Source organism: Rhinolophus sinicus, linkage group LG02 (assembly GCF_036562045.2).
Source record: "Rhinolophus sinicus isolate RSC01 linkage group LG02, ASM3656204v1, whole genome shotgun sequence".
NCBI classification, from domain to species: Eukaryota; Metazoa; Chordata; class Mammalia; order Chiroptera; family Rhinolophidae; genus Rhinolophus; species Rhinolophus sinicus.
In genome coordinates this window covers 91763202-91787510 of record NC_133752.1, presented here as the reverse complement: position 1 = coordinate 91787510, position 24309 = coordinate 91763202, and the positions used below count along the sequence as shown (strand labels likewise).

General features: G+C 37.4%; 2 protein-coding genes across 12 annotated transcripts in view; one reads left to right on the top strand and one right to left on the bottom strand.

The window, feature by feature from the left end:
- NSUN6 (NOP2/Sun RNA methyltransferase 6) overlaps positions 1-18578 on the top strand; it is a 54141-nt gene extending 35563 nt beyond the window's left edge. For all 3 annotated transcript variants that reach the window (XM_074324837.1, XM_074324836.1, XM_074324838.1), the window contains 5 exons: positions 1353-1472; positions 6279-6423; positions 11698-11846; positions 16189-16314; positions 17962-18578. In XM_074324837.1, coding sequence (XP_074180938.1) covers positions 1353-1472; positions 6279-6423; positions 11698-11846; positions 16189-16314; positions 17962-18174 — 753 coding nt within the window. In that variant the 3' untranslated portion in view covers positions 18175-18578. The remainder of the gene's footprint in view (positions 1-1352; positions 1473-6278; positions 6424-11697; positions 11847-16188; positions 16315-17961) is intronic.
- A 2250-nt stretch (positions 18579-20828) lies between these two features.
- CACNB2 (calcium voltage-gated channel auxiliary subunit beta 2) overlaps positions 20829-24309 on the bottom strand; it is a 327268-nt gene continuing 323787 nt past the window's right edge. For all 9 annotated transcript variants that reach the window (XM_019752070.2, XM_019752073.2, XM_074324835.1 and 6 more), the window contains one exon: positions 20829-24186. In XM_019752070.2, the coding sequence (XP_019607629.1) occupies positions 23704-24186 (483 nt within the window). In that variant the 3' untranslated portion in view covers positions 20829-23703. The remainder of the gene's footprint in view (positions 24187-24309) is intronic.

Here is a 24309-nt window from a genome sequence, read left to right as displayed (position 1 = left end):
TGATTCTGTTGTGTAGCCAGGATTGCGAAATACTGTAGAGAAAGACAGTAGACTAAATTGTTTCAAGAAGACTGTCATTTAAATACTTAGTGAAGCCGTTTCTCTTGGACTGTTTCATAATTTCAACCAGAAGGTTTTTAATGTGTTACTTATATTAGATTGGAACTGTCATCTTTTACCAGTACATTAATCTTTATTAGGAGTTAAGCATAACCAATTGTCTCTAGATAAAGAATCTCCAGTAGCCATATATGTGTTTCAGTGTTTTCATATTGGAGTTCAGTTTAAAAATATTTTTGGAATAAACTAGACCATTGAGAGAAACTATCTGTAACAAGTGAAGCTCTTTTTAGTGTTTAGTGTGGAGGGACTGTTTTTCAAGTGCCTGCACTGTTTGCCTTGATTTTAATGCTTCCTATATCCACAGAGAGGGTGAAAACTTTCTTGTTTGTGTCTCCTTTCTCACCACTGATTTACTGTTTTCAAATGGTGATCTTGGATTCACTTGAGAACATTGTAACCTCACAGTTCTTGAGGGTGTACTAACCCATGTACGTGTTTTGGTGTGAGAATGAATTGAAACATTTAAACTTTAAAAATAAATAGCTCTATGCTTGTGGGCCTCTTTTTCTTTCTGGCCGAGTATTTAAAAACAATTAATTACTTTGTGGTGTTCTATTTTATTTAAGGCTGACTGTCATCCTGTAGTAGTCTTTATATAATTAATGCTAATAAAGATTTAATGTAACTTATTGCTATAAAGGTACATTTAGGTTATATAATCTCATAATATATTTCTAGGTATCTATTAGAAATAGCTAAGATGTTTTTATGTATTACTTTTCTCCTACTGAAGTGTGGTACTGGGAAGATAGGAACCCATACATACATGCCTTTGAGTGGCATTAGCAGCATAAAACTGGAATTTTCAAATGGGAGTTAGATGGTTAAGCAGCTGAAATTGCAAAATTTTGTACATTTTCTGGAAAGAGATCCTGAGTTTTCTCATATTTCTAAGGGGTCTCTAGCCTCTAAAATATTGAGAACCACACAATTCAGAAAGGACAATATGTTTGTTTGTTTGTTTGTTTTTTTGCTGCATTGATTGGGGAAATACATCATGCATATGTGTATGTGAAAGTCCTGTGAGTTTATAGGACACTCTAGGAATTTGCAAAATTCCCGACACCAGTATATTTACCAAAAATGTCCTCTTGGCAGGAGATGCGGTACTGGATTACCTCCAAAAGTTTCTTTACGTTCTCTGAGTCTGAAATTTAAAATGATTTAGCATCAATGATGATATATATATACACCCATATACACACACTTTTTTTTTTCCCCTGTTATAGAATTTGCCATCTACTGTAGTAACTCATGTTCTGGATCCTCAGCCCGGAGAGAGGATTTTAGATATGTGTGCAGCCCCTGGAGGCAAAACAACACACATTGCAGCACTGATGCATGATCAGGTGAGTGTAGCTTCACAGCAAAACCACTCTCAATGTATTTCATATTTTGGTGGAAGTACACGTAACTTAGGAAACATCATACAGAAATTCACAGTCTGCTTTATTTCAGTTTCAACCAACGTGAAGACTGTTCAGCCATGTCAGTCATCACATATTAAGTTCAGTAGACGATTATCACTTGTGTGGACTATCTCAGTACCTCTCAAATTTGCTAATACATTTATAGAATTTTTTCTTCATAAAATTAAATTTAAGTGAAACATTTTAAAATCTTTTTATTTTGTTAATTAGAACACTTTTTAAAGTATTAAAATAAATTCTGCTATTAAAAATTAATTTGACAGTACATCTTTAAAGTGTCAAAATAGATATTGTTGGAGTATATATATATATATATATATATATATATACACACACACACATACATACATACACATTATTAGGTTGGTGCAAAAGTAATTACGCTTTAAAAGGTTAAAAAAATTGCAAAAACAGCAATTATTTTTGCACCAACCTAATACATTCCTAAATACACACACACACACACACACACACACACACACATTTGAATGTTTGAATATATATGTGTGTGTATTCTTGGGGTTCATACAAATCTTATGATCTGGCTTAACTATAAAGCCTGTTTCATTGTCACAAAATATTGTATGTTATGTCCTTGTATAAGTTTAGCTCAGGTTTTAGTTTTTTTCTTATGTATGCGTATTTGCCAATGTATTTTCGTTCATCATGGGCTAGTTTTATCTGTATTCAAAACTCAGTGTGACCTTGTAACCACTCTATACTTTAAGATTCTTCAACTCAAGAAGGATATGGCCAGTTAATATTATCTTTCCCATTTGTTTCAAATTTTGTAAAACTAAATGGTTCCTAAAATATTGATTTTGTAAAACTAAATGGTTCCTAACAGTATCTTAGTCTACAATAGTTTCCTTGATGGGGAATCAAATGTTAAATGATTAATTGTTTAAATAAATAGTTAGTATTTACTATGTGCCAAGTACTGGGGTTAGAGCAATAAATCACAGTGACCAAAATTCTCTTCCTCATGGAGCTTACATTCCAGTAAGAAGAGACAGATAACAAATATATGAGTAAAAGATAAGGCACAAATGACTGACACGGCCTATGGTGAAAAATGAAGGAGAAGTAGGGGAATTGGGATTATCAAGGGGAGGGAGAGTGAGCTTGCAGTTTTAAATAGGGTGGTGAGGGAGAGACACACTGTGAAGATGGTATTTGAGGAAAGACTTAAAGGTGATGAACAATATGTAGGCCTGTGGAAAGAATGTTCTAGTTAGAGGAAATAGTAAGTGTAAACGCTCTCAGGTTGGAGGGTACCTGACTTGTCTGAGGAACCGCCGCAGTTTTGCTGGAATAGACTAAGTGAGGAGGAGAGGAGGAGGAAAAGCTAGCAGAGGGGTAGGATGGATGGGCAGTGGGGGTGCTGGGGTAGAGCAGCTCTGCAGGGTCTGACAGGACTTCAGTTTTCCTCCAGTGATAGGAAGGCTTTGGAGGTTTAGAGCAGAAGAATGACATAAGCCTACTTATTATTTCAGACCATTTTGGTCACTGCATTAAAAACAAGCTGTAAGAGTATAAGGGCAAGGGTGTAAGTAGAGAGACCGGTTAGGAGACGGTAATTCAGGGAAAAGTCATTGGAGGAGGTAAGAAGTGATCAGATTCTGGATGTGTTTTTAAGGTGGAGCTGTTAGAAGTTGTTGATAGATTGTATGTGGGTTATGAAAATAAGAACACTTAAGGGTGACTCCTAAGGTTTTTGGACTGAGGAACTGGAGAGAGAGTTGCTGGATAGGGATGACTAGGAGGAGCAAGTTTTGCAGGGAAAAAGTGGAAATTTGGTTTTTCGTATATTAAAGTAAGTGTATTAACACGATCAAGAGATGGTGTTGAGCAGGCAATTGAATATTTGAGTCTAGAGTACAGGAGAGATGTCTGGATTGGAAATAAAAATTTGGAAGTCATCAGCATAAGATAATATGTAGTATAAACTGATGTGAGTGGCAATAGAAAGTAGAAGAGGCCAGAACACTGAGACTCATGGGTGCTGTATGCGACATCCAATGAGCAGGAATGGCTAGCGATGTAGGAAGTAAACCAGAGGAGTGTGATACCCTGGAAGCCATATGTAGAAACAGATTGAAAGCTGATGGAAAGATCAGCTGTGTCACATATTGCTAGCCTGCGTAAGATGAATACTGGGAGCTCCTATGGTATTTAGCACAATGTAGGTAATTGGTGACTTTGTCATGAACAGTTTTGGTGAGTGGAAATGCTTACTTGCATTGAGAATGAGAGGAATCAAAGAAAGTGAATCAAGACAGTTCTTTTAGTGGGCAGGGGTTGTTTTCCCAGGACAGTAGAGAAATGGGGCAGTAGTTGGAGGCGAAGTCAGGGAGGTTTTTTTCCCTTAAAGATGAGCGAAATAACAATGTTTGTATGCTCATGAGAAAGATATACATTAAAGGAGGAGATTGGTAACACCAGAGGGAACAGGGAAAATTTGGGGAACATCTTTGAGTAGGTGAGATGGGATAGGAATTGATGCATGAGTGGCTTTAGATGGTAGCATGAAAGTTTATTCATGGAAATAGGAGGGAAGGCCGAGTACATTGGGTGCAAGTGTTAGTGGTTTGGTAGACATGGAAAGAGACAGGGAGTTTTCTTCTAGTTCCAATTTTCTCAGTGAAACAGGAAGCAAGGTCATCAGATGAGAATGGGGGTGGGAGAGGAGGTGGTAATGGTTTTGAGAAGGTATGAAATACTAATCAAGGAACATGGGAGTGCGAATAGGCTACGGACACGCCGTAAGAATTCCAGGCTGCGCTAAGGCCTCCATGAATACAGTGGTCGTGAATTCAAAATAAGGTTAGTTGGGATAGTGATGTACTTTTTAGCTACATGAGGGTAAACATGACATTGGCCAAGAATTGGATTTAACTACAGCTACATTTTTGTCATGTTAAACGCAAGACACAGAAGCATGCTAAGTTGAGGATGTTTATAAGGGAGTGATTGAAATGTGCCATGGAATCTACGCTGGATAAAGAACATAGCAAGGACTGTCAGAGTGAGGGCAGTGGATCCATTCAGACTTTTTTAAATTAGCTCAGATTCACACAGCGGTAGTAATTCTTAGGCAGCTAGCAAACTCAGCAGCTTTCTTTACGGTACTAATTTATAAAGAAAATATTAGCTACTTGAGCTGTAAGACTTTGCTGGCATAGAAGAACACCTCCACAGGGCTTAGCAAAGCCCTTCTACTCTAGCTAATTTACTTGGTAGGAGATATACTATCTGTGCTCCCCAAAGTACCAGATAAGAAACTTTATCAGGTGATCCATTTATTTTTCAATTTTTTACAGTTGATATACAATATTATATTAGTTTCAGGTGTACAAATAGTGATTAGACATTTATATAACTTACAATGTGATCACCCCATTAAACCTATTACCCATCTGGTACCATAAATACGGTATCGGACAATTAAGTTAATGAACTCATGCAAGAAAAAGTGCTACATACCTCATTGCTGAATATCACTACAGTCACCTTCAAAGTACTCCCCTTGGGAGGCTATGCACCAATGCCAGCACCCAGTCCACCCTTCAAAGCAATTTTGGAACTCTTTTTCTGGAATGGCCATCAGAGCTGTCGTCGTATTACCCTTGAGGTCCCAAGTGTCATCAAAATGTCTTCCTTTCAATATTTCCTTTATCTTCGGGTAAAGAAAGAAGTCATTGGGGGCCAGATCAGGTGAGTAGGGAGGGTGTTCCAATACAGTTATTTGCTTTTTGGCTAAAACCTCCCTCACAGACCGTGCCGTGATGCAAGAGCCATGAATTGTTGGTGAAAAGTTCAGGTCATCTAACTTCTTCACACAGCCTTTTCAGCACTTCCAAATAGTAAACTTGGTTAACTGTCCAGTTGGTACAAATTCATAATGGATAATCCCTCTGATATCAAAAAAGGTTATAAACATGGTTGCAACAAAGTTCGTGAACTTAATAGTCAACCTGACCTCGTATATCACACAAGGACAGTGTATGCAAAAGGAATAAAAGCAAGAAAATACATTGAATGGTTAATTTCACCATCTCTACAATGTCATTTCATAGTATGTTTTAAAATATATGACTGTCACAATGCACTCATAAAAATGACTTCTTGTTTTATCGACTTTGACTTAATTGAGGTATTACCATATAAAATTATTTTTCAACTACTTTTTATACCAGTTCAGAACATTTTGCTCTGATATACTGGCTTATATTTTTCTGTCTTTAGTTGTCCAAATTCACATGAATTTTATGTGTGTAGCTCAGAAAATACTGAGATGAGGATTGATTTTACAAGTAATATTTATGTGTGTCTCAGAGTACAAGAAGACAGATGCTCTTTCAGAGGTGAGCAAGGCATATCAAATGGGTGGTTTTTAATATTTTCCTTCAACGCATGTTTTCAAGTTTCTCTAGAGGATTGCCAGCTCTATTTTTGGTTTTGAGTTTTATTGATTAAAAGTAGCTGGGCATTTTAAGAAAATTATCTGGCAAAATGTGTTTTTTAAAAGGAAAGACTTAGTAAGTATTTGCTATAAATTCAATATACATTTGGTTAATGAATTCAGCTTTAAACTAGGGTTGGAAGAAAGTGAGGAAGATCATAATTTGTTTTTCTCAATAAATTTCTCATTAATAAATTTCAGTAATAATTTAATTGCTTTGGATTTACACTTTATTATTATTTTTATTTATCTTTTTTTAGGGAGAAGTAATAGCACTTGATAAAATATCGAACAAAGTAAAAAAAATAAAGCAGAACGCTTTACTGTTGGGACTGAATTCCATTAGGGCGTTTTGCTTTGATGGAACAAAGGCTCTTAAACTCGATATGGTTAAGGACACAGGAGGTGAGTTAAATTTTATCTTTTAAAGGTTTTTATAAGCAAGTAGATTTGCTGCTATTCTAGCCCCCAAATATCTATAGGACCTTGAAACTTTGACATGGATCGATAATAGATAATCATTTTGTTTTTCATCTTATCCCCGAATATCAAGTGTTAAATAATATAAGTCAAACCCCCAAGACTTGGTCACATACTTTGTTCCTAACATATTTTTTTAAAATTTCATATTGCATCTCAGAACGTTCTGAGCCTTTCAGTTTTAGGATTCCTGAGTTATTTTGGTTGTTTTCTTCATTTTTCTTGAGGAATGGGGCTGTGGAACTGGGAAGGGAGGAAAAACTGCTGCGGATCTTATGAAAAACTGCCACAGATCTTATTTTGAAATAAAATGTTGCGTTTGTTAAGTCACTCTGTCTTTCTTTTTCTATCTCTATCTCTTTGTTTTGATTTGATTTCCTGAAATACTCAATGAACTTCCATATTTTAATGAACTAGTTGGCATTAGTTTTCCTAGAATGTTTATTGATTAAAGTTGCTTTGGATTAAAGATGACTTTTAAAACGCTGAGGACATGGTTTTGATTTCTCACCACCTTACAGATCATATAGGTTGCCATTGTTAAAACATAAAATTCAGCTGTGTACATTTGAGGATCTAACTTTGTTGTATTAAGTGATTCACAAATTGGGCAACATCCCATCTAGCAACTAGAAACACTCTCTGAAGCGTTGTGCAAAAGAAAGGGTTTTATAGGAAGAAGTGTGGGGCAAGGGAACTAGAGACAAAAGAAGTGAAAGGATACCTTTTCCTGGGGGGCTGGGAGAACAGGAAGGGTTTTTATTATGCAGATTGCCTCTTCTCTCCATGGGGGATAGAGAGGGCCCATGGGACAGATTACCTTGCAGATGCTTGACCAGAAAGTTCCAGACTGGTGGACTAAAACATTCCTGGGAGAGGCTGAAGCTGCAGTTAGATTGAGTATTAAATCTTGGTTTATGTCATGGGCTTTTAGCACCAAATGACACCATTTGGGGCCTGTGGTTTCTTTTTTAATATGTCGAGAGAAAAAAAAAACATCCAGCCTTAAGAGGAAGCTTATAAGAGTTTATTTGAGCCAAACTGATGACAATTGCCAGAAAGCAAAATCTCAATGGATTGGGAAAATGGCAGTTTTGCAACTTATATTATGCATTAAAATCAAAGGAAGAGGCTTACATGAAATCCATTGGTGGTAGATTAAGGGGGTGGGAGAAAGCAGAGGGGGGAAATCTCTGGGATTGGGTAAGAAGTAAATTGGAGAGACAGATACTTCTTTTACATTGGTGGGTACAGGATAGTTAATAGTTAGCATTTCACAGCACATAGAGATGGTAATCAAGGGACAAGAACAACAAGGAGGGATTCTGTAGTTTCCTGCTTTGGTGTGGAGGGTTGTGTGCCCTGAGGGGTCCAGAAAAAAAGGATTTCTTTGACATTCCAAGGGTATATTATCTTAGATGCAAAAAGACAATAGACAGGTTCACTTAAAGATTGACCTGTGTCAAGGAAGCTACAGGCCAAGGATGTGACTACTGGCCATGACCCGCTTTGAATTAGGAATTTTTATGTTCAGACCATTCATCCTCTGTGGTTAATTTCAGTCTCTGAATTTCTAGGGCCTGCCATGCAGGCCTCTCCTGAGCTCTTCAGGTTTAGTATGTGGCCCCTTTTTTTCATTCACAAATACCACAGAGAAAAAATTCTTTGTAACCGTAGTAGTTTGCCTGTCTATAAGCTATTTGTAAAAATGACTAGTAGATGGTATACAGCTCAATATAATCGACAATTATCACTTTACTAAAATTGTTAGGGCACCAGTTTTTACATATCTTTGAATTAATTGACTGTATAGGCCTGCACTTATTTCTGGGCTCTCTATTCTGTTCATTGATCTATGTGTCTGTTTTTATGCCAGCACCATGCTGTTTTGATTACCATAGCCTTGTAGTGTAGTTTTGATATCAGGTAACATAATACCTCCAATTTTTTTCTTCTTTCTCAAGATTGCTATGGCTATTCTGAGTCTGTTTGTGGTTCTATATAAATTTTAGGATTATTTGTTGTAGTTCTGTGAAAAATGCCATCAGTATTTTGATAGGGATTACATTGAACTTATGGATTGCTTTGTAGTATGGACATTTAAACGATATGAATTCTTCCTATCCATGAGCATGGTATATGAGGTCTGATAATTAAGTTTGCGAACTTGTTGCAACAATGTTGCTAACGTTTTTTTGATATCAGGGGGATTATTCATTATGAATTTGTACCAACGGGACAAACAGTTAACCAAGTTTACTATTTGGAAGTGCTGAAAAGGCTGTGTGAAGAAGTTAGAGGACCTGAACTTTTTGCCATCAATTCATGGCTCTTGTATCACGACAATGCACCAGCTCACACGGCACTGTCTGTGAGGGAGTTTTAGCCAGTAAACAAATAACCGTATTGGAACACCCTCCCTACTCACCTGATCTGGACCCCAGTGACTTCTTTCTTTACCCGAAGATAAAGCAAATATTGAAAGAAGACATTTTGATGCCATTCAGGACATCAAGGGTAATACAGTGACAGCCCTGATGGCCATTCCAGAAAAAGAGTTCCAAAGTTGCTTTGAAGAGTGGACTAGGCGCTAGTGTTGGTGCATAGCTTCTCAAGGGAAGTACTTTAGAAAGTGACCCTAGTGATACTCAGCAATAAGGTACGTAGCACATTTTCTAGGATGAGTTTGCAAAATTACTTGTCAGACCTTGCATACATCCAAAAGATTGAAAGTGCTATGAGAAGTCAGCAATGATTACTTCTCATAGGAACAATAAAAAAAAGAGTTTAGGGGAGGAGGTGGCATTTGTTGGCCTTGAAAGGGTAGGTGGCATTTTGAGAAATGGAAATGAGTGCAGGGGGCATCTCAAGTAAAGAGAATTAGCAGAGGCAGAGAAATGGGAAAGTTCATGCATCTTTGGGTAACAAAGTGCTGTTCTGTTTTTTGTTTTTGTTTTATTCTTTTTTAACATTGGTGAGTATGGGAGAGTACTGAGAAATGCAGCTGGAGAAGTAGATGAGGCCAGATTGTTTATTGTTACTGGTCTTTGTTAATCTAAGGAGTTTATTTCATAGTCTTAGGTAGCTGTGGAACTAATAATAGTTTGGGGTTTTATTTTGTCAGAGGAATGAATAAGTTGTTGAGAGTTGTGTTGTAGGGGAATTCCTCTGGCACAGGATTAAAAATAAAACTATACAAATATTTCAATAGAGAGAATTTAGTATAAAAAATAGCATAAGGAATCAGTTAAATAGATGTTGGAGAGCTGGAAAGGCCAAGGAAACCTAGAGCTAATAACTGCAGAAAGCAGCTTCTACCCTTGTAGCTAGAGAAACAAAGGGAGGAGTTTCCCTTATCAGCACTGAAAAGCTTAGAAGAGAGGCTCCAGGGAGCCGGCATTCAGAATCTAAGGAAGGGGCTGCTCCCAGCTGTTATCAACTCAGCCCTGTCCCTGAGGACTCAGAGCCGGCAGCAGGTTGGAGCTGGGTCTTAGGCCTCTGACGGAGGGGTTCTGTCCACTCCATACTGACACTTAACGGACAAAGCTGGGAACTGCAGCTGCCAAAGTAAAGGGCTGTGACTGGGACACTCGACCGGAACAGCAAGCAAACGGGATCATTCTCCACTCCTCCTGTCTCTCATCTCCTCTGCCTCCTTTTGGTGAATCTTAAAAGGAAGCCAGCAAGCAAGAGAGAACTGTAGTTCATAATTTCCACGTCAGCATCACACAGCAGAGTGGAGAAGGGAGCTCGGAAAGTATAGCTTAATATCTAGCATATTTGGAGGAAAACAAAAGCCCTTGAAATAGGTTCCGATATACACAAGAATGTAGTATATGATAAAAGAAGTATTTCAAACCTCTAGAAAAGAATACATTAATCAATCGTATGTGAGAGAATTTTTTTGGAGGGTGGGGGGAAAGGATGCACACAAAAGTCATTTCAAGATGGATGAAGTTTACTGTAAAAAAGCCATGAAAATAACTAGAAGCAGATATAGAAGAACACTTATCTGATTGCACAGTGGGGAAGATTTTAAAGCATGAAAGCAAAGGTGAAACTCAACAAGGAAAAGGATATATTTAATATTTAACAATTATATATGGAAAAAAACCAAAACTCATGCAAATGACAAATTGTGGGAAACATTTGTAAAATATTTAATAGAGGAGAGACTAATATCCCTAATGTACAAAGCTCTGCTAATTAATAAGAAAAAAATAAGAATCTCAGAGGAAAAAGGCAAAAACAAAGAATGTGACCATATAAAGAAAAGAATACAAATGGCCAGTTAAGTAATTATCAACTTTGATGAGGATTTTGGGAAGACAAACACACTCCATGATAATGGAAGTGTAAATTGGTGTATCTTTCATGAGGATGTATCAGTATGTATCAAAAACATTAATAATCGTTCATGTTGAGAAGATATTTCTTCTGAGACAAGAGGTAAGAAAAGCAAGATGGAGATAGATGGAGATGAGTTAATTAAATCGGTAAGAGCTTGTGTCTAACAGTTTTGCAACCAGAGAAATGGAGAGGTTATCTTGGTGTGAGATTCAGAACATTGAGTACTGTAAGAAATGAACTAGCCTTGTACACAAGCAGTTAACACCGACGTCTTGCTTGCAGTTAAGCGTACATATATAAGCAGACTGTTCGGTTGCATGACTTTGCCCAGTAACACTAAATAGATCAGATGTTAGAGTGGGGAAATTATTCAGGTGACTGCAAAGGGAAACCTGTGGAAGGTTGGATTGAGAGCCTTGCTGATGGGCCAGAGCGAGGAGACTGAGGAACCACAGAATCATTGACTAGAACCGGACAACTCTCCTTTTCAGGTGCTGTGTGTGGTAGGGATTCCCAAGGGAAGTGTCGGCTCTCAGGATGACTGGAATTCATGCCAGGTCCTAGCTCTGATAAATTTTGGCTTCTGACGTTAGGAATACAAGGTTTTGTTTAATTAGGCCTTGGTATACACTATATCAATAGCATAATCCCATTTTTAACCTTTTTCCAAAGTCAGATCAATATTAAATTTAAGTCAGAATTAGTTTCCCAGCTACTTAATTGAAGAATTGTTTTTCTGTACTTTCTATTCCAGATTATGGTTTTAAATTCCTGATCACTGCTGTGTCAGGAGTTTTTACTATAAACGAGTAAGGCAGATAGCAGATATGTTTATAATTCTCTTTATAGGAGAACCTCCATTCTTACCAGAGTCTTTTGACCGAATTCTTCTTGATGCACCCTGCAGTGGAATGGGACAGAGACCACACATGGCTTGTGCTTGGACTTTGAAGGAAGTGACATCATATCAACCATTACAGCGAAAACTCTTCACTGTGGTATGTGATGATACTTTGCTGTGGAAGAAAGTTGGCCTTCATTAGTTTGATGTTTAAAAGACTAAAAGCAGTGTTCATAGCGTTATTCATAATAACAAAAATGTGGAAACAACTCAAGTGTCCATCAATGGATAAATGAATAAATGAAATGTGGTACATACATACGATGGACTATTATCTAGCCTTAAAAAGGAATGAACTTCTGACACACACTACAACGTGAATGAACTTTGAAAACGTTATGCTAAGTGATATAAGCCAGACACCAAAAGATAATATTGTATGATTCCATTCATATACAGTAACTAGAAGAGGCAAATTCATAGAGACTAGACGTTATCAGGGGCGAGAGGTATGAAAGAATGGGTACAGAGTTTGTTAGGGATAATGAAAATCTGGAGATGGTTGCCCAACAATGTGAATGTACTTAATGCCACTGAATTGTACACTTAAACATGGTTAAAATGGTAAATTTGTTATGTATGTTTTACCACACAAGAAAGGACAGAGAAGACCTAGTTTTAAATACAGAGAGCTTTCCTTTATGGTGACTCACTGTTTCATTACAGGCAGTAGTAGAACTTCTTCACTGAGATGCAATGCATTTCAAACATTCTGCTTTATCTTTAAAAAGTTACTGGATTGTTTTCTAGTTGATGTAAAGAATTAGATATGAAACAAATTACTCTTTTTAATAGGGTTGCTGGATTATTTTAGATAGCAAATTAAAAGTGGGAAGTCCAATTATATAAATGTCTAATCACCATGTTGTACAACTAAAACTAATACAACATTGTAATTACAACTGTAATTGAAAAAAGAAAAAAAAATTTAATGGGAAGTGACAGTGTCCAGGGTAGAATATAGAAGAACCATAAAAACTTTGCAAATGTAACTGGTCTCTAGTATGTCTTAGCAGAAACCCAGATAGACTATTTGAGGATTTCTTTCAGTCATGCACAAATGATGCAGTAGATTTTATAGAGTGTAATAGCATTTGATAAGGATTAGTTCATTATTTTCTTTCAGGCTTTAACTATAAACTCATAGGCTACAGCAATAATGGATGTAATATTATTCAATCTTTGAAGTTGCCTTTGAGTACATTTCTGGTCATCTCTCCTGGTGTCTCCTTTTGTACACAAAGGTGGCACTGGTAGTGGATTATTTAACTTTTTCTTCATCTATATAGTCTGTGAAGAACACATCCTGGGAATTAAAATAGCAAGCAGCATAAGAGAAGCTTTACTTATAGTTGAAACCCACTTTGACTTGAGGGTAAAATTAGGACATTGTTTTAAGACACCTGACTTTTTTTTCTAGGCAACGGCAAAAAGAAAATTCAAAAAGGCTACTTAGTAGGATGCATTATTTCAATGAAAAAGAAAAGCTGCCAGTGTGAGAGAGAATTGAGAATATGCCAGCTAGCATGGATAGAAATTGAGAATGTGGGCTTTAGAATCAGACACATCTTTTTTTTATTAATTTATTTTCCAATCACAGTTGACGTAGTGTTTTATTAGTTTTAGGTGTACAACACAGTGATTAGACTTATATAACTTATGAAGTGCTCACCTTGTTAAGTCTACTACCCATCTGACACCATACATAGTTATTACAATATTATTGACTATATTCCCTATGCTGTATTTTACATCCCCAGGGCAATTTTGTAACTGCCAATTTGTACTTCTTAATTTCTTCACCTTTTTCACTTAGCCCTGCAAACCCCTCCCACCTAGCAACTGTCATGTTTTTCTCTGTATCTATGAGTTTGTTTCTGTTTTGTTTGTTCATTTATGTTGTTTTTTATTTTCCGCTGATAAGTGAAATCCTATGCTATTTGCCTTTCTCTGTTTGACTTATTTCACTTAGCATAATACCTTTTAGGTTCATCCATGTGTGACAAATGGTAAGATTTTGTTCTTTTTTGTGGCCGAGTAATATTCCATTGTATACAAGTATGTGTATCATATCTTCTTTATCTAGTCGTCTATGGACACTTAGACTGCATCCGTATCTTGACTATTGTAAATAACGCTGCAATGAACATAAGGGAGCATGTATCTTTTCGAATTAGTGTTTTGGATTTCTTCAGATAAATACCCAGAAGTGGAATAGCTGGGTCTTGTGGTATTTACATTTTTAATTTTTTGTGGAACCTCCATATTGTTTTTCATATAATTTTTCTTTTCTGTAGTTTCTTTGTCTTTTTTTGCTATCAAGGTAATCAAAATAATCCTGGCTTTATAAAATGAGTGCTTCAGAGCCTTCTCTCCTGTTTACTTTTTGGAATAGTCTGTGAAGGATAGTATTTTTTTTTTTTTTGAATGTTTGGTAAAGTTCACCTGTGAAGCCATATGGTCCAGGACTTTTGTTTGTTGGCAGTATTTTGATTACTTACTCGAGTTTGTTATTAGTTGTTGGTCTGTTCAGATTTTATTTTTCCCTATGTAATTGTTCATAGTATTTTCTTGTAATTCTTGATATTTCTCTGGTATCGGTTGTCATTTCTCTTTCATTTCTCATTTTGTTTGGGCCCACTCTCCCTTTTTCTTGATGAGTTTGGCTAAAGGTTTATTAATTTTTGTTTATCTTTTCAAAGGACCAGCTCTTAGTTTGATTGATCTTTTCCGTTGTTCTTTTAGACTCTATTGTGTTTATTTCCACCCTGATCTTGATTATTTCCTTCCTTCTACTCACCTTGAGCTTTGTTTGTTCTCCTTTTTCTAGTTCCCACAGGTGTAAGGTTAGATTGTTTATTTGAGATTTTTCTTGTTTCTTGAGTAAGGCCAGAATCAGACACATCTTGACTGGAGTCATGCATCCTCCACATAAGTCACTTTGGATACACTGGTTCCATATCTGAGAAATGGGGATAATAAGTCTACCTAATAGGGTTACCTCATTTGAGATAGTAACCATACCTCGTAGTTATTATAAGGATTTATTGAGAAAAATCCATGTAAAGTGCTTAAAATAATAGCTGTCACACAGTAACAAAGTTTAAATTTGACCAGCATACTCTGGTTAAAAATGCGTCAGTATAAACTATGTATTTTAAAATATTTCCATTAACATTTTAACTGGATAAACTTTTGTGTTTGGGGACAAATTGAGTTTTTTATAACACCTTATTTCCTGATTCATTTATTTACTGTACAAACACTCTTTGAGCATGTACTATATGTAATATACAGTAATGAAAAATATAGTCCCTGCCCTTATTCATGGGGTTCCTGTTCTGACTGGGGAGGAAAACTAACAAATAGATGAGTTAAGTTATTTCGTTTCTTACAAGACAGTAACCCTGTGAAGCACTAAGGAATGGAAGGAGGGATAGGAGTGTTGGATTGGAAGAGTTGCAGTTTGACCTAGGGTGCTCAGCGAGGGCATTAATGGAACGGTGACATATGAGCAAAGACAAGAAACTTGGGAAGGAGCAAGCAATGCAGAAAATTAGAAGAGTTTTCCAAGCTCGTGCCCAGATCCTGTGGGGGAGTGTGCCATGTGTGTTCCAGAATAGCATGGGCCCGTGTTGTTAGAGCAGAGTAAGCAGGTGTTCCAGGTGAGGTCAGAAAGGCATCCAGAGGCCTGCTTTGTGTGGGGCCTTGAAAGCCAGTGTCAGGGTCTGGGCTTGGACTCCAGTGATAATAAAGGGCATTTGAAAGGTTTTGAGCAGAGAAGTGACAAGTTCTATAAGTATTGCTCTGGCTGCTCTATTGAATAGATTGTAGGTTGGCCAGGGGAAGCAGGTGGACTAAGTCAGAGACTATTGCAATTATCCAGGCAAAAGACCATGAGGCTTGGACCAGAAGATAGCAGTGGGAGTGGTGAGAAGTAGCCAAATTCTGGGTATATTTTGAAGATAGAGACAATAAGATTTGCTGATGTATGGGGATGTGAGAGAGGAATGGTAAAGGATGACCTAAGGTTTGGGGTCTGAGCATCTGGGATGGAAATACTGTTCCAGTAGGTCTCCGAGGGAAGCTAGTAGTTCAGTTGGAGACAGGTCAAATTCCATAGTAGAAATATTGAGAAGGCAATTGAATTTATAAATATGGAATTCAAAAACAAGTCTGGCCAAAAAATGTACATTTGGTATCTGAAGCTGTGAAACTGAATGAGCATGTTTGGGGAAGTCTTGGTGCAAATGGACTACAACAGCTCCGAGATAATGAAATGTAGCTAGTCTGGAACATGTATAATTAGGAAAGAATCCTGGTCACACAGGACAGCATTTCTTTCTCCCAGATATTTGAAAGGTATCACAGAGATATAAACTTCATAAAAATGATTATTTGGCCTTGTGGTACACATAGTCTGATCCCATTTTCTCCAGGCAGTGAAACTGCTGAAGCCAGGGGGCGTGCTGGTTTATAGCACGTGCACGATCACACTGGCAGAAAATGAAGAACAGGTGGCCTGGGCCCTCACAACATTTCCTTGCCTTCAGCTCCAGCCTCAGGTAAGGACCAATGCCATTTTCTCAGTGTAATCTGATTCAGTCACAGAAAGTTAAGCGTGACGATGAGTACACGCTGTTATATGAAGAAGTATGTCAGGTAAGACTTCTGAAGCAAATACTACCATAAACAAGAATGTTTCACTGAATCCATTTTAGACTGCCCAGGGAGAATTTCACATCCTGACAGTTCTTCCCTGTGTTCATTCCTTGCCATTGTATTAATGTGCTCCAGAGCTCAGGTGTGTTTTTATTAGATGTTTCTTTCACTTGTGGCTTTTGTTCTTGTTTCCAAGAAGTCGCGTTTCTCCCTCCCAGTCCTAGACTTTCTGGATAAGGAAAATGTTGAGCATTTTTTTCCATGTTACACCAAAGACCAAACAGGCTTAAAAATAACTGGGATATCAACAGTTTAGCGAAGGGGGTGGGGAAATGTTTCAGGATTATTGCTTCTTTATGGTTTCTTATATAAATTATGTAACATTTAGAAAGCTTTCTTGTACTTCATTTTACTTAGCACTGCCTTTCCATTACGGTTTTTATTGAAAACATGTTCGTAATGTTTTTAGATATTTATAGCCCATGATGTTTGAGATTAAGCTTAAATCTGTAATAATGCTCACATTCATTCACATATATTGAACATGTAACTTTAATACCTTCTAGTATAGAATCATAGTAGGTAATTGGAATATAGAAATAAAAAGCAATCAAGAGATGGCTTCTAGGTATAGGAATTAACTACATTGTAGGTGAAAGGAAGACTTCTGAATTCACTTGGAATTTTGTGCTTGCGTATATACACATACATGTATCTAAAGGAGATGGAATTTTTTCCTGATGGGTTAATAAACCCATGAAGTTTTCAGACATACACCTAATGAAATAAAACACATAAATATTTGTGAGTTAGGGACTTAAACTAGGATTATGAATCTTTTGTAGTAGTGGTCTGAAAATATCACTCAATTCCCTATGATTCTAAATTCCTTAGTATTCCTTTAAACAAATTGATGCAGCCTTAATTGAACTCTTTTTCTATTATTCTAATGCATGTAAAAGCCATAACAAAAATATTTTATTATCCAATTGGTATGGGTCAGAGAAAGGCATCTTTAGATGCCTAAGGAACTCCTGTCCGTTTGAGGGAGTCTGATAAATAAAGCTGAATTTTTATCTATTGCTGTTATTGATAAATGTTTATTGAGCACCATGTGCCTCTATATGCCAGGCATGATACCACCTTTATTTAAGCCTCAGAACTGAGTATTTTGTTATTTTATAGATGAGGAAACAGTTAGGTAAAGTTACTTGCTTAAGGTCACACAGCTGAAATATGGCAGAGCTGCAATGTGAATCCATGTATTTTTAATATGAAGCTCAGGCCTTTTGCACTGTCAAGGTGTTTGATAAGCATATGAACTGTAATAGTTACTCATTCCTCAGGTGACCATATTATTACTGCTTTCCCACTTTACTACCTGGAAAAACAGTATGTACAGTCTATAAAAATAAAAGGTATTTACTCATTTTTTTCTATTTTTGAAACTTATAATTACCACCCAATTTGTCTTTTGACTTAGATTGTGCACAAGCTCACTTACTAATTGTAGGATGTTCATCCATATTTATTCATTTCCTCCAAAACAGGAACCACAGATTGGAGGAGAAGGAATGATGGGAGCGGGCCTGTCATTGGGACAATTGAAACAGCTGCAGCGATTTGATCCATCTGTTGTGCCATTACCGGACACAGACTTTGATTCTCTGAGAGATGCCAAAGTAGAAGACATGATTTGGCTGGCAAATAAGGATTGTATAGGTTTTTTTATTGCAAAATTCGTAAAATGGAAAAGCACGTAGGAGACAGATCCTTAGAAATGAAAATTCCAAACATTTCCTGTGTGTGTGTGTGTGTGTGTGTGTGTGTGTGTGCGCGCACACGCACGCGCCCACTTTAATTTAAAACCCAAACTGCTGTCAGGCCAAGTGATTGATGGCATGGTTGCTAAGGAAACAGAAACGGCGGCCAGAGGTTTCACCAGGGATCAAGAGACATAGAGGAAGGAATCAGAGTGGTCGGAGATTATAAATTTAAAATAATTTTTTCTTTATGGATTTAGCAGAGTATAAAGAAAAGTAGATTCCTATAGATGTCTGGAACATAGTTACATTCGGGGCCTTGTGTTTTACTTTGTATAGAATGCAAGTCACTTTTAATGTTAATTGGTGAATCTAACGAAAGGAATAAAATTAGCAATATTTAATTTGGTTATGAAAAATACTTGTTTTCCATTCCTGAGTGCCGAAGGAGTGGTTCCTTAAGAACTCAGGGCATGGGAAATATGACATTTATCATGTGTCAATCACGAAGCTGAGCACTTTACCTCTTTTTCTGCTTACTGTTTTGGTAAGTAAACGCTCTTTCAAATGAAGTCTGGACGTCTTCTAAGTGACAGTCTTCCTTTACTTTGTTTACATTTTAGTCATGACTTCGAGCTAAAAGGTAAAATGAATATTTTCTTCACTTGGTAGATTAAAAAAATGAGAATATTCCACAATTTGGATACCTGTTATCATCTATTGGAACACATACCATACAAGTTATTAGAGACGTGCTTGGTGAGAAAGGGGAAACCAGCTTCTAACTGGGAACTGGCCCGGCACTTACAGGTAGGCCTTGTTTTCCTATTGAAAAGAATTTCCCAGAATACCAACATACCGTGACTATGATAGATCAAGACCCAAAAAGACCACTTCATAATCCAATCTGAATTTAGATAAAAACAAGAACATCATCTAAATCACAAAAGTGATCAAACATCCCCCTATAGTGGCCAATGTAAGTGACTACTTTTTCTTTTTAAATCAATTATAACCTTACACTTGCTTCATCCTGCCTGCCTTTTAGATAGGTTTAAATACCCAACACCCAGCCCTAGGTTAAAGGCCGTCTTATGTAGAGTTCTGTACATCTGTTTTTGTTAACTTTCATTCAAATCACCCCAGAATTTCTGAGCCTTGGGCACGTAAAGTGGACAGTTGGAAACAATCGCCTAATAGTTTCTCCTGCCCTCCCACCCCCAACTTTTCATCTCGTAACTATTTATTGTATCCATCAAGATGGTAAGACCTTTACATGGCCTCATCTTTGAAGAGGCCTTTTTTGAACACCCTTGCCTGAGATTGGGTTTGGCATTTCTCTCTATACCCCTAGGACTCATATCTACTGCTACTGTGGCACTTTGAACACACTCACTCTAATTTCCTAGGCATGCCCTCACTGCTACCTTCAGACTTCGGAAAATCCTGGAGGCAGGGATCCTGTCTTTTCTGTCACTGCTTCAGAGCAGATCACCAATAGCATGCTTATTGAACGTGGGAAAACATATTTCAAGCTCCATAAGATTCAAATATGTGACTGACTTTTTTATATCCCTCATTCTGTCTTATATACAGTAGATGTCATTTGACTAAAGAGAAATACTGTTTACCTGCGGCACTTCTGTTTCTAGGGCTCAGCATACTTCCCTAAACTTTAAATGTATTTTTTTTTTAAATCTACAAAATCCATTTCCTCGCATGCTTTCAACAAAGCCTTATGTGCTAAGCTGGGATGAAAATGGTAGAGAATTAGCCTAGCAGCAAACATGTAAATTTTTGATGAATAGTGACATATCAGAATATAAGCAATACAGGCTAAATAGAAGAAAAATATTTGCATTATTAAAAGCAGCAAGGACAAATAATATTGTTAAAATTTTTTCCTTTAACATACACATTTTTAGTGGGCTTCTTTCCTTCAAAAAATAAAGCAAATTGAAAACTAAAACACATTCAATCTTAAAGGACTAAGAAACTTAAGAAAAAATACAATCAAGAGGAAAAAAGATCAGGAAACTATGGAAGAAAATTAATATATTATCTTTAACATATTTAGTGTTGACAGATATTTATGTGAAACAGAAAACGCATTTTAATTCAACAGTGAGTACATTTTACTTCAAAACCCTGTATCAACATTTTAAATTGCAAAGTGAAATACAAATAGTTAAAAATATAATTTAGCTGAAATGAACCAACTGACCCAAAACCATCGAGTTCCCTTTTTTCTCCAACAGTGTGACTCTTGAAGTTTGAGTAAGATCAGAGTGTCCAAGACTAGCAGCATTACATCATTGAGCAAAGGGACAAAGGTGAAGAATTAAATTTGTCATCAAGATGGATCTTCATTCTAAAAATGAAGGAAGAATAAAATTCAAAATCTGAATCAAGAATTGCTGCACATGTAGAATTCAGGCGGAGGAAGATTATCCTGTGCTCATATCTTAAAAGATCCTTGACCTGCTGTAAACTATCATTTTATCAGACATAATGGGACGATCACTAAAGTGACATCAGTGATTGGCATTGTCCCCAAGGAAGATGCTCCACAAATGAGAAGTGATGCTGAACATTTAACGTATCCTCAACTATCAGAATTATTCCTAAAATTGCAATTGATACTACCAGTAATAAACAGTGCAGAAGCCAGCTCTTTAATTGTTTTATATGAATGACTTTAAACCAGGTTTGTCGAACAGTTCAGTGTAGCTGACAGCGAATGTTTAACAGGAATGCATAGCAGACCATGTTAAAAATGTGGCATTGTCCCAAAGTACAATATGACTAAGACACCCTACATTTAGCAGCACCTTTTTGTAACAGTAACTTAAATGAGCAGTAGAGAAAGAGCATAGGAAAAGCTGAAATGGGTTTGACAAAAAAGAGTAAAACTATTAACATTTCCAGCACTTTCTAGGTTGACTACAAAAATCACGGTTCTGCAACTGAGTCGGTTAAGATTAAGCCTTCGCTGAATGAAAAGACTACTTTTACATTCCACAGGTCAGTAAATACCCCATTGTCCCTGGGATTATTTCTCGTTTACAGATTTAGTACACACCATTTACAGATATGCCCGCTGTACAGTTTTCCTGTATAGATGGTCTTATGTCAAATCCTGTAATACAGTTTTTGGAGGACTACTCTGATTTGGACTTACATGTTTCACAGCAAAGTGAAAAGCTAAGAATCCAGGTACAGAATGTAAAAAATGGAACACATTAGCACGACTCTTTGAAAGGGATTAATGATGATAGCAGCAGGTTAGATAAATACCAGTTATGCTTCAAGAATTTAAGTTTTCTGAAGGTTTGGGATGAAATTAGATGTAGCAAAGGATGAGGCTGGTTGTCAGCAACCTCTTACCGTGATGGAACGTTTATCAGGAATACTTGATAAAAGCAGTCTTAATTGGAATATGGTTTCCCGATGATGTGACTATTTTGCATCAATTTATATATTATGACTACAGTGTTTATAGTCAGTAAATAAATTCATGTCAACATTACAGAGCTAATTAACAAATGCATTGATTCTGAGGGAAATGTTTCATATTAGCTGATACAACACTATGCATAACTCATTTTTAAAACTCTTGAGTTTTCTTGGGAGTAGGGGAAATAAGGAGTTAAAAGTGAAACAGTTTTACTTCTAAAGTCCAAGAATATTTGGCAAGAACCTGGAATAATCAAAGGAGCCAAACAAAAAGTAGATTCATGTATTTAACAGAATAATAATAATTATATAATGTACAAATCTGAAGTCAGGCAATTATAGATAGGCATTTTCCAGGGACAAACTTCAAGTGCTAGGAACTTGCACACTTAATACTGTCTTATCTGCCTAGTCGTAACTGGACAAAGTGTACACTTTAGAGACATGGAGAAGGTTTCAGCCTTAGTGTGACAACCACATTGTGAGCTGCTTACAGCAATATCCGTGAGGCAAGTCTTCTGGCTTCCCCTTCAGAGTCGATGTCTGATGTAGGAAAATATTCTTAACATCTTGTTCACTGCAAGTCACCCCATATGCCCTGATTACTTCTGAAGAGCAGAAACTTTGGTTATAAGAAGCACTTCTAGGTTTTGACAGACAGTGAAACTGTTCGAGTTGGGGGTGGGGGATGGAATGACAGGTAAACTGGGAGATAACAGGGACGATAGGCAGGGTTAGAAAAGGAAGTGGGAGGAGTTAGAAAAATTTATTTTCCCACAAAATAATTCTACAAGCTGTGTAAACGTTTCTTACTATAACAAATACTCGAACACACACAGATTGTACATTTCCAGTGAAACACTCACAGTTAAAAGTTGCCTGTATTTTTTACTCTCTAGGAGCAAAAACAAGGAGCCAACAGATGAATGCTTTCCCAGTCACCTTTGGCAGCACGCTCCCTGACTGCTCAACGGGTCATTAAAGGAATACACAGCACGATTCAGTACAAAGCCAGGTGGGGCGAATTCTGGATATCAGTCTCTAGTTTCTTCATTTGTCTTCAGCATTCAGATTCGTCTCAAACTATCACCACACACACTGACACACAGACGCACGTGCATACAGAGTTCCGGCCCATGGGCTCCAGTGCAGTGACAGAGACACTAGCTACTAAGTATGTGTTTGTCACAATCAGTGTGAACTGCATGGATTAGAACAACCTTTGGAGTTTGGTTATATTTACCATAATTTATGGTCAAAATTATAAACTTACAAGGATGGTAAAACATTCGGAAATCAACCCTTTTCGAGTCAAGCAATCACACGTATTTACAGTATATACAGACTTTCTACTAGAATGGGGATAGGTGCCTAGATGTTATTACAAATTTCCTGAATGTGGGCATTTCTAGTCCCTGTAATTCATAAAGCAAATCTGCTGAATTGGCATTAAGACTCTAAAATAGTGTGATCAAACTCATATATATATTATATATAATTATAAGAAGGTGTTTGCAGAAATAACATTTACAAACTGTCTATACAGTACACAGTACTAGTACATATAAAATAGATTCTAACTTTATGATCCCCTTTGTGTAAGGCAAGACTGAATCTGTCCCCAAATTTAGTCAGCCAGAGGTACAAGCAAGAAACAGTGGTCCATGGATGAATGAATATGCAAATCAGATGCCTACATATTAAAAATCTGTAGAATCAAGAACATCCACTTTTTACCTGGGCCAATTCTGGCTTACTGGATACATCAACTAGATTTCTTAAAATACTAATGGCAGCAGATTTTGTTCAGAGTGGCAGCTACCCCAAACAGTTTTTGAAAAGTCCAGTACACAACCGGAGGACTGCAGCTGTACCAGGCGAATTTATATAGCACTTACAAAAGAAAAAAAAAAAGTATATTAATACTCTATTTCATGCTATTGCTAGGTAAGCAACAGCAATACAAAATATACAAGACAGATCACATATGATTGCAATGGAGACCCCAAAGATTGAGTTTGGGGATGCTGTTATACAAGACTTTAAAAAAAGAAACACACAAAAGGGCCAAAGTCATTGGCGGCTGTAAACATCCCGGTTCCACTCCCCAGCCTCAGTCCGTTTCTTGGACGTTCCTTCTCCATCCTTGTCACAGTAGCGATCCTTGGATTTATGGCGGCTTCGTTGCTTGTTGCATTCGTTGTGGTCCTGCTCTCGGTCGAGGTCCCTGGCACGGTGCCGAGACTCCCGGTGTCTGTGCTCACTGCTGCCGTGGGGCTCGTCTCGGTGGTTGTGGTCACGGTGCGGCGCACAGTGGTCCACGTGTTCGTAGTCTTCCTTCGGCTCCACGTAGGCAGAGTCTCGACTGTCCTGGGTTTCCGAGTCAAACGTCTCCTGCCGGGAGAGGCCCCGACCCGTCCCACGGCGATGGTTGTGATGCTGAGCGGACGAGGAAGATCGGTGCTGGGACTTCTTGACTGGCTCCGGGCAGGGCTCTTCCTCCGCTTGGGGAGCAGAACGGACGGGGCGGTCAGTCCTCTGACCACCTTGAGAACCCTGGCGGCGAAGGGAGAAAACACAGGCATCAGGCAGCCAAGGTCAGAGCATAAGCACCACCGGGCAAGTTTAGTCCCTTGGAAGCAGCTAAAATGCTGAAGTAAAATCTCACCTAGCTAAGTG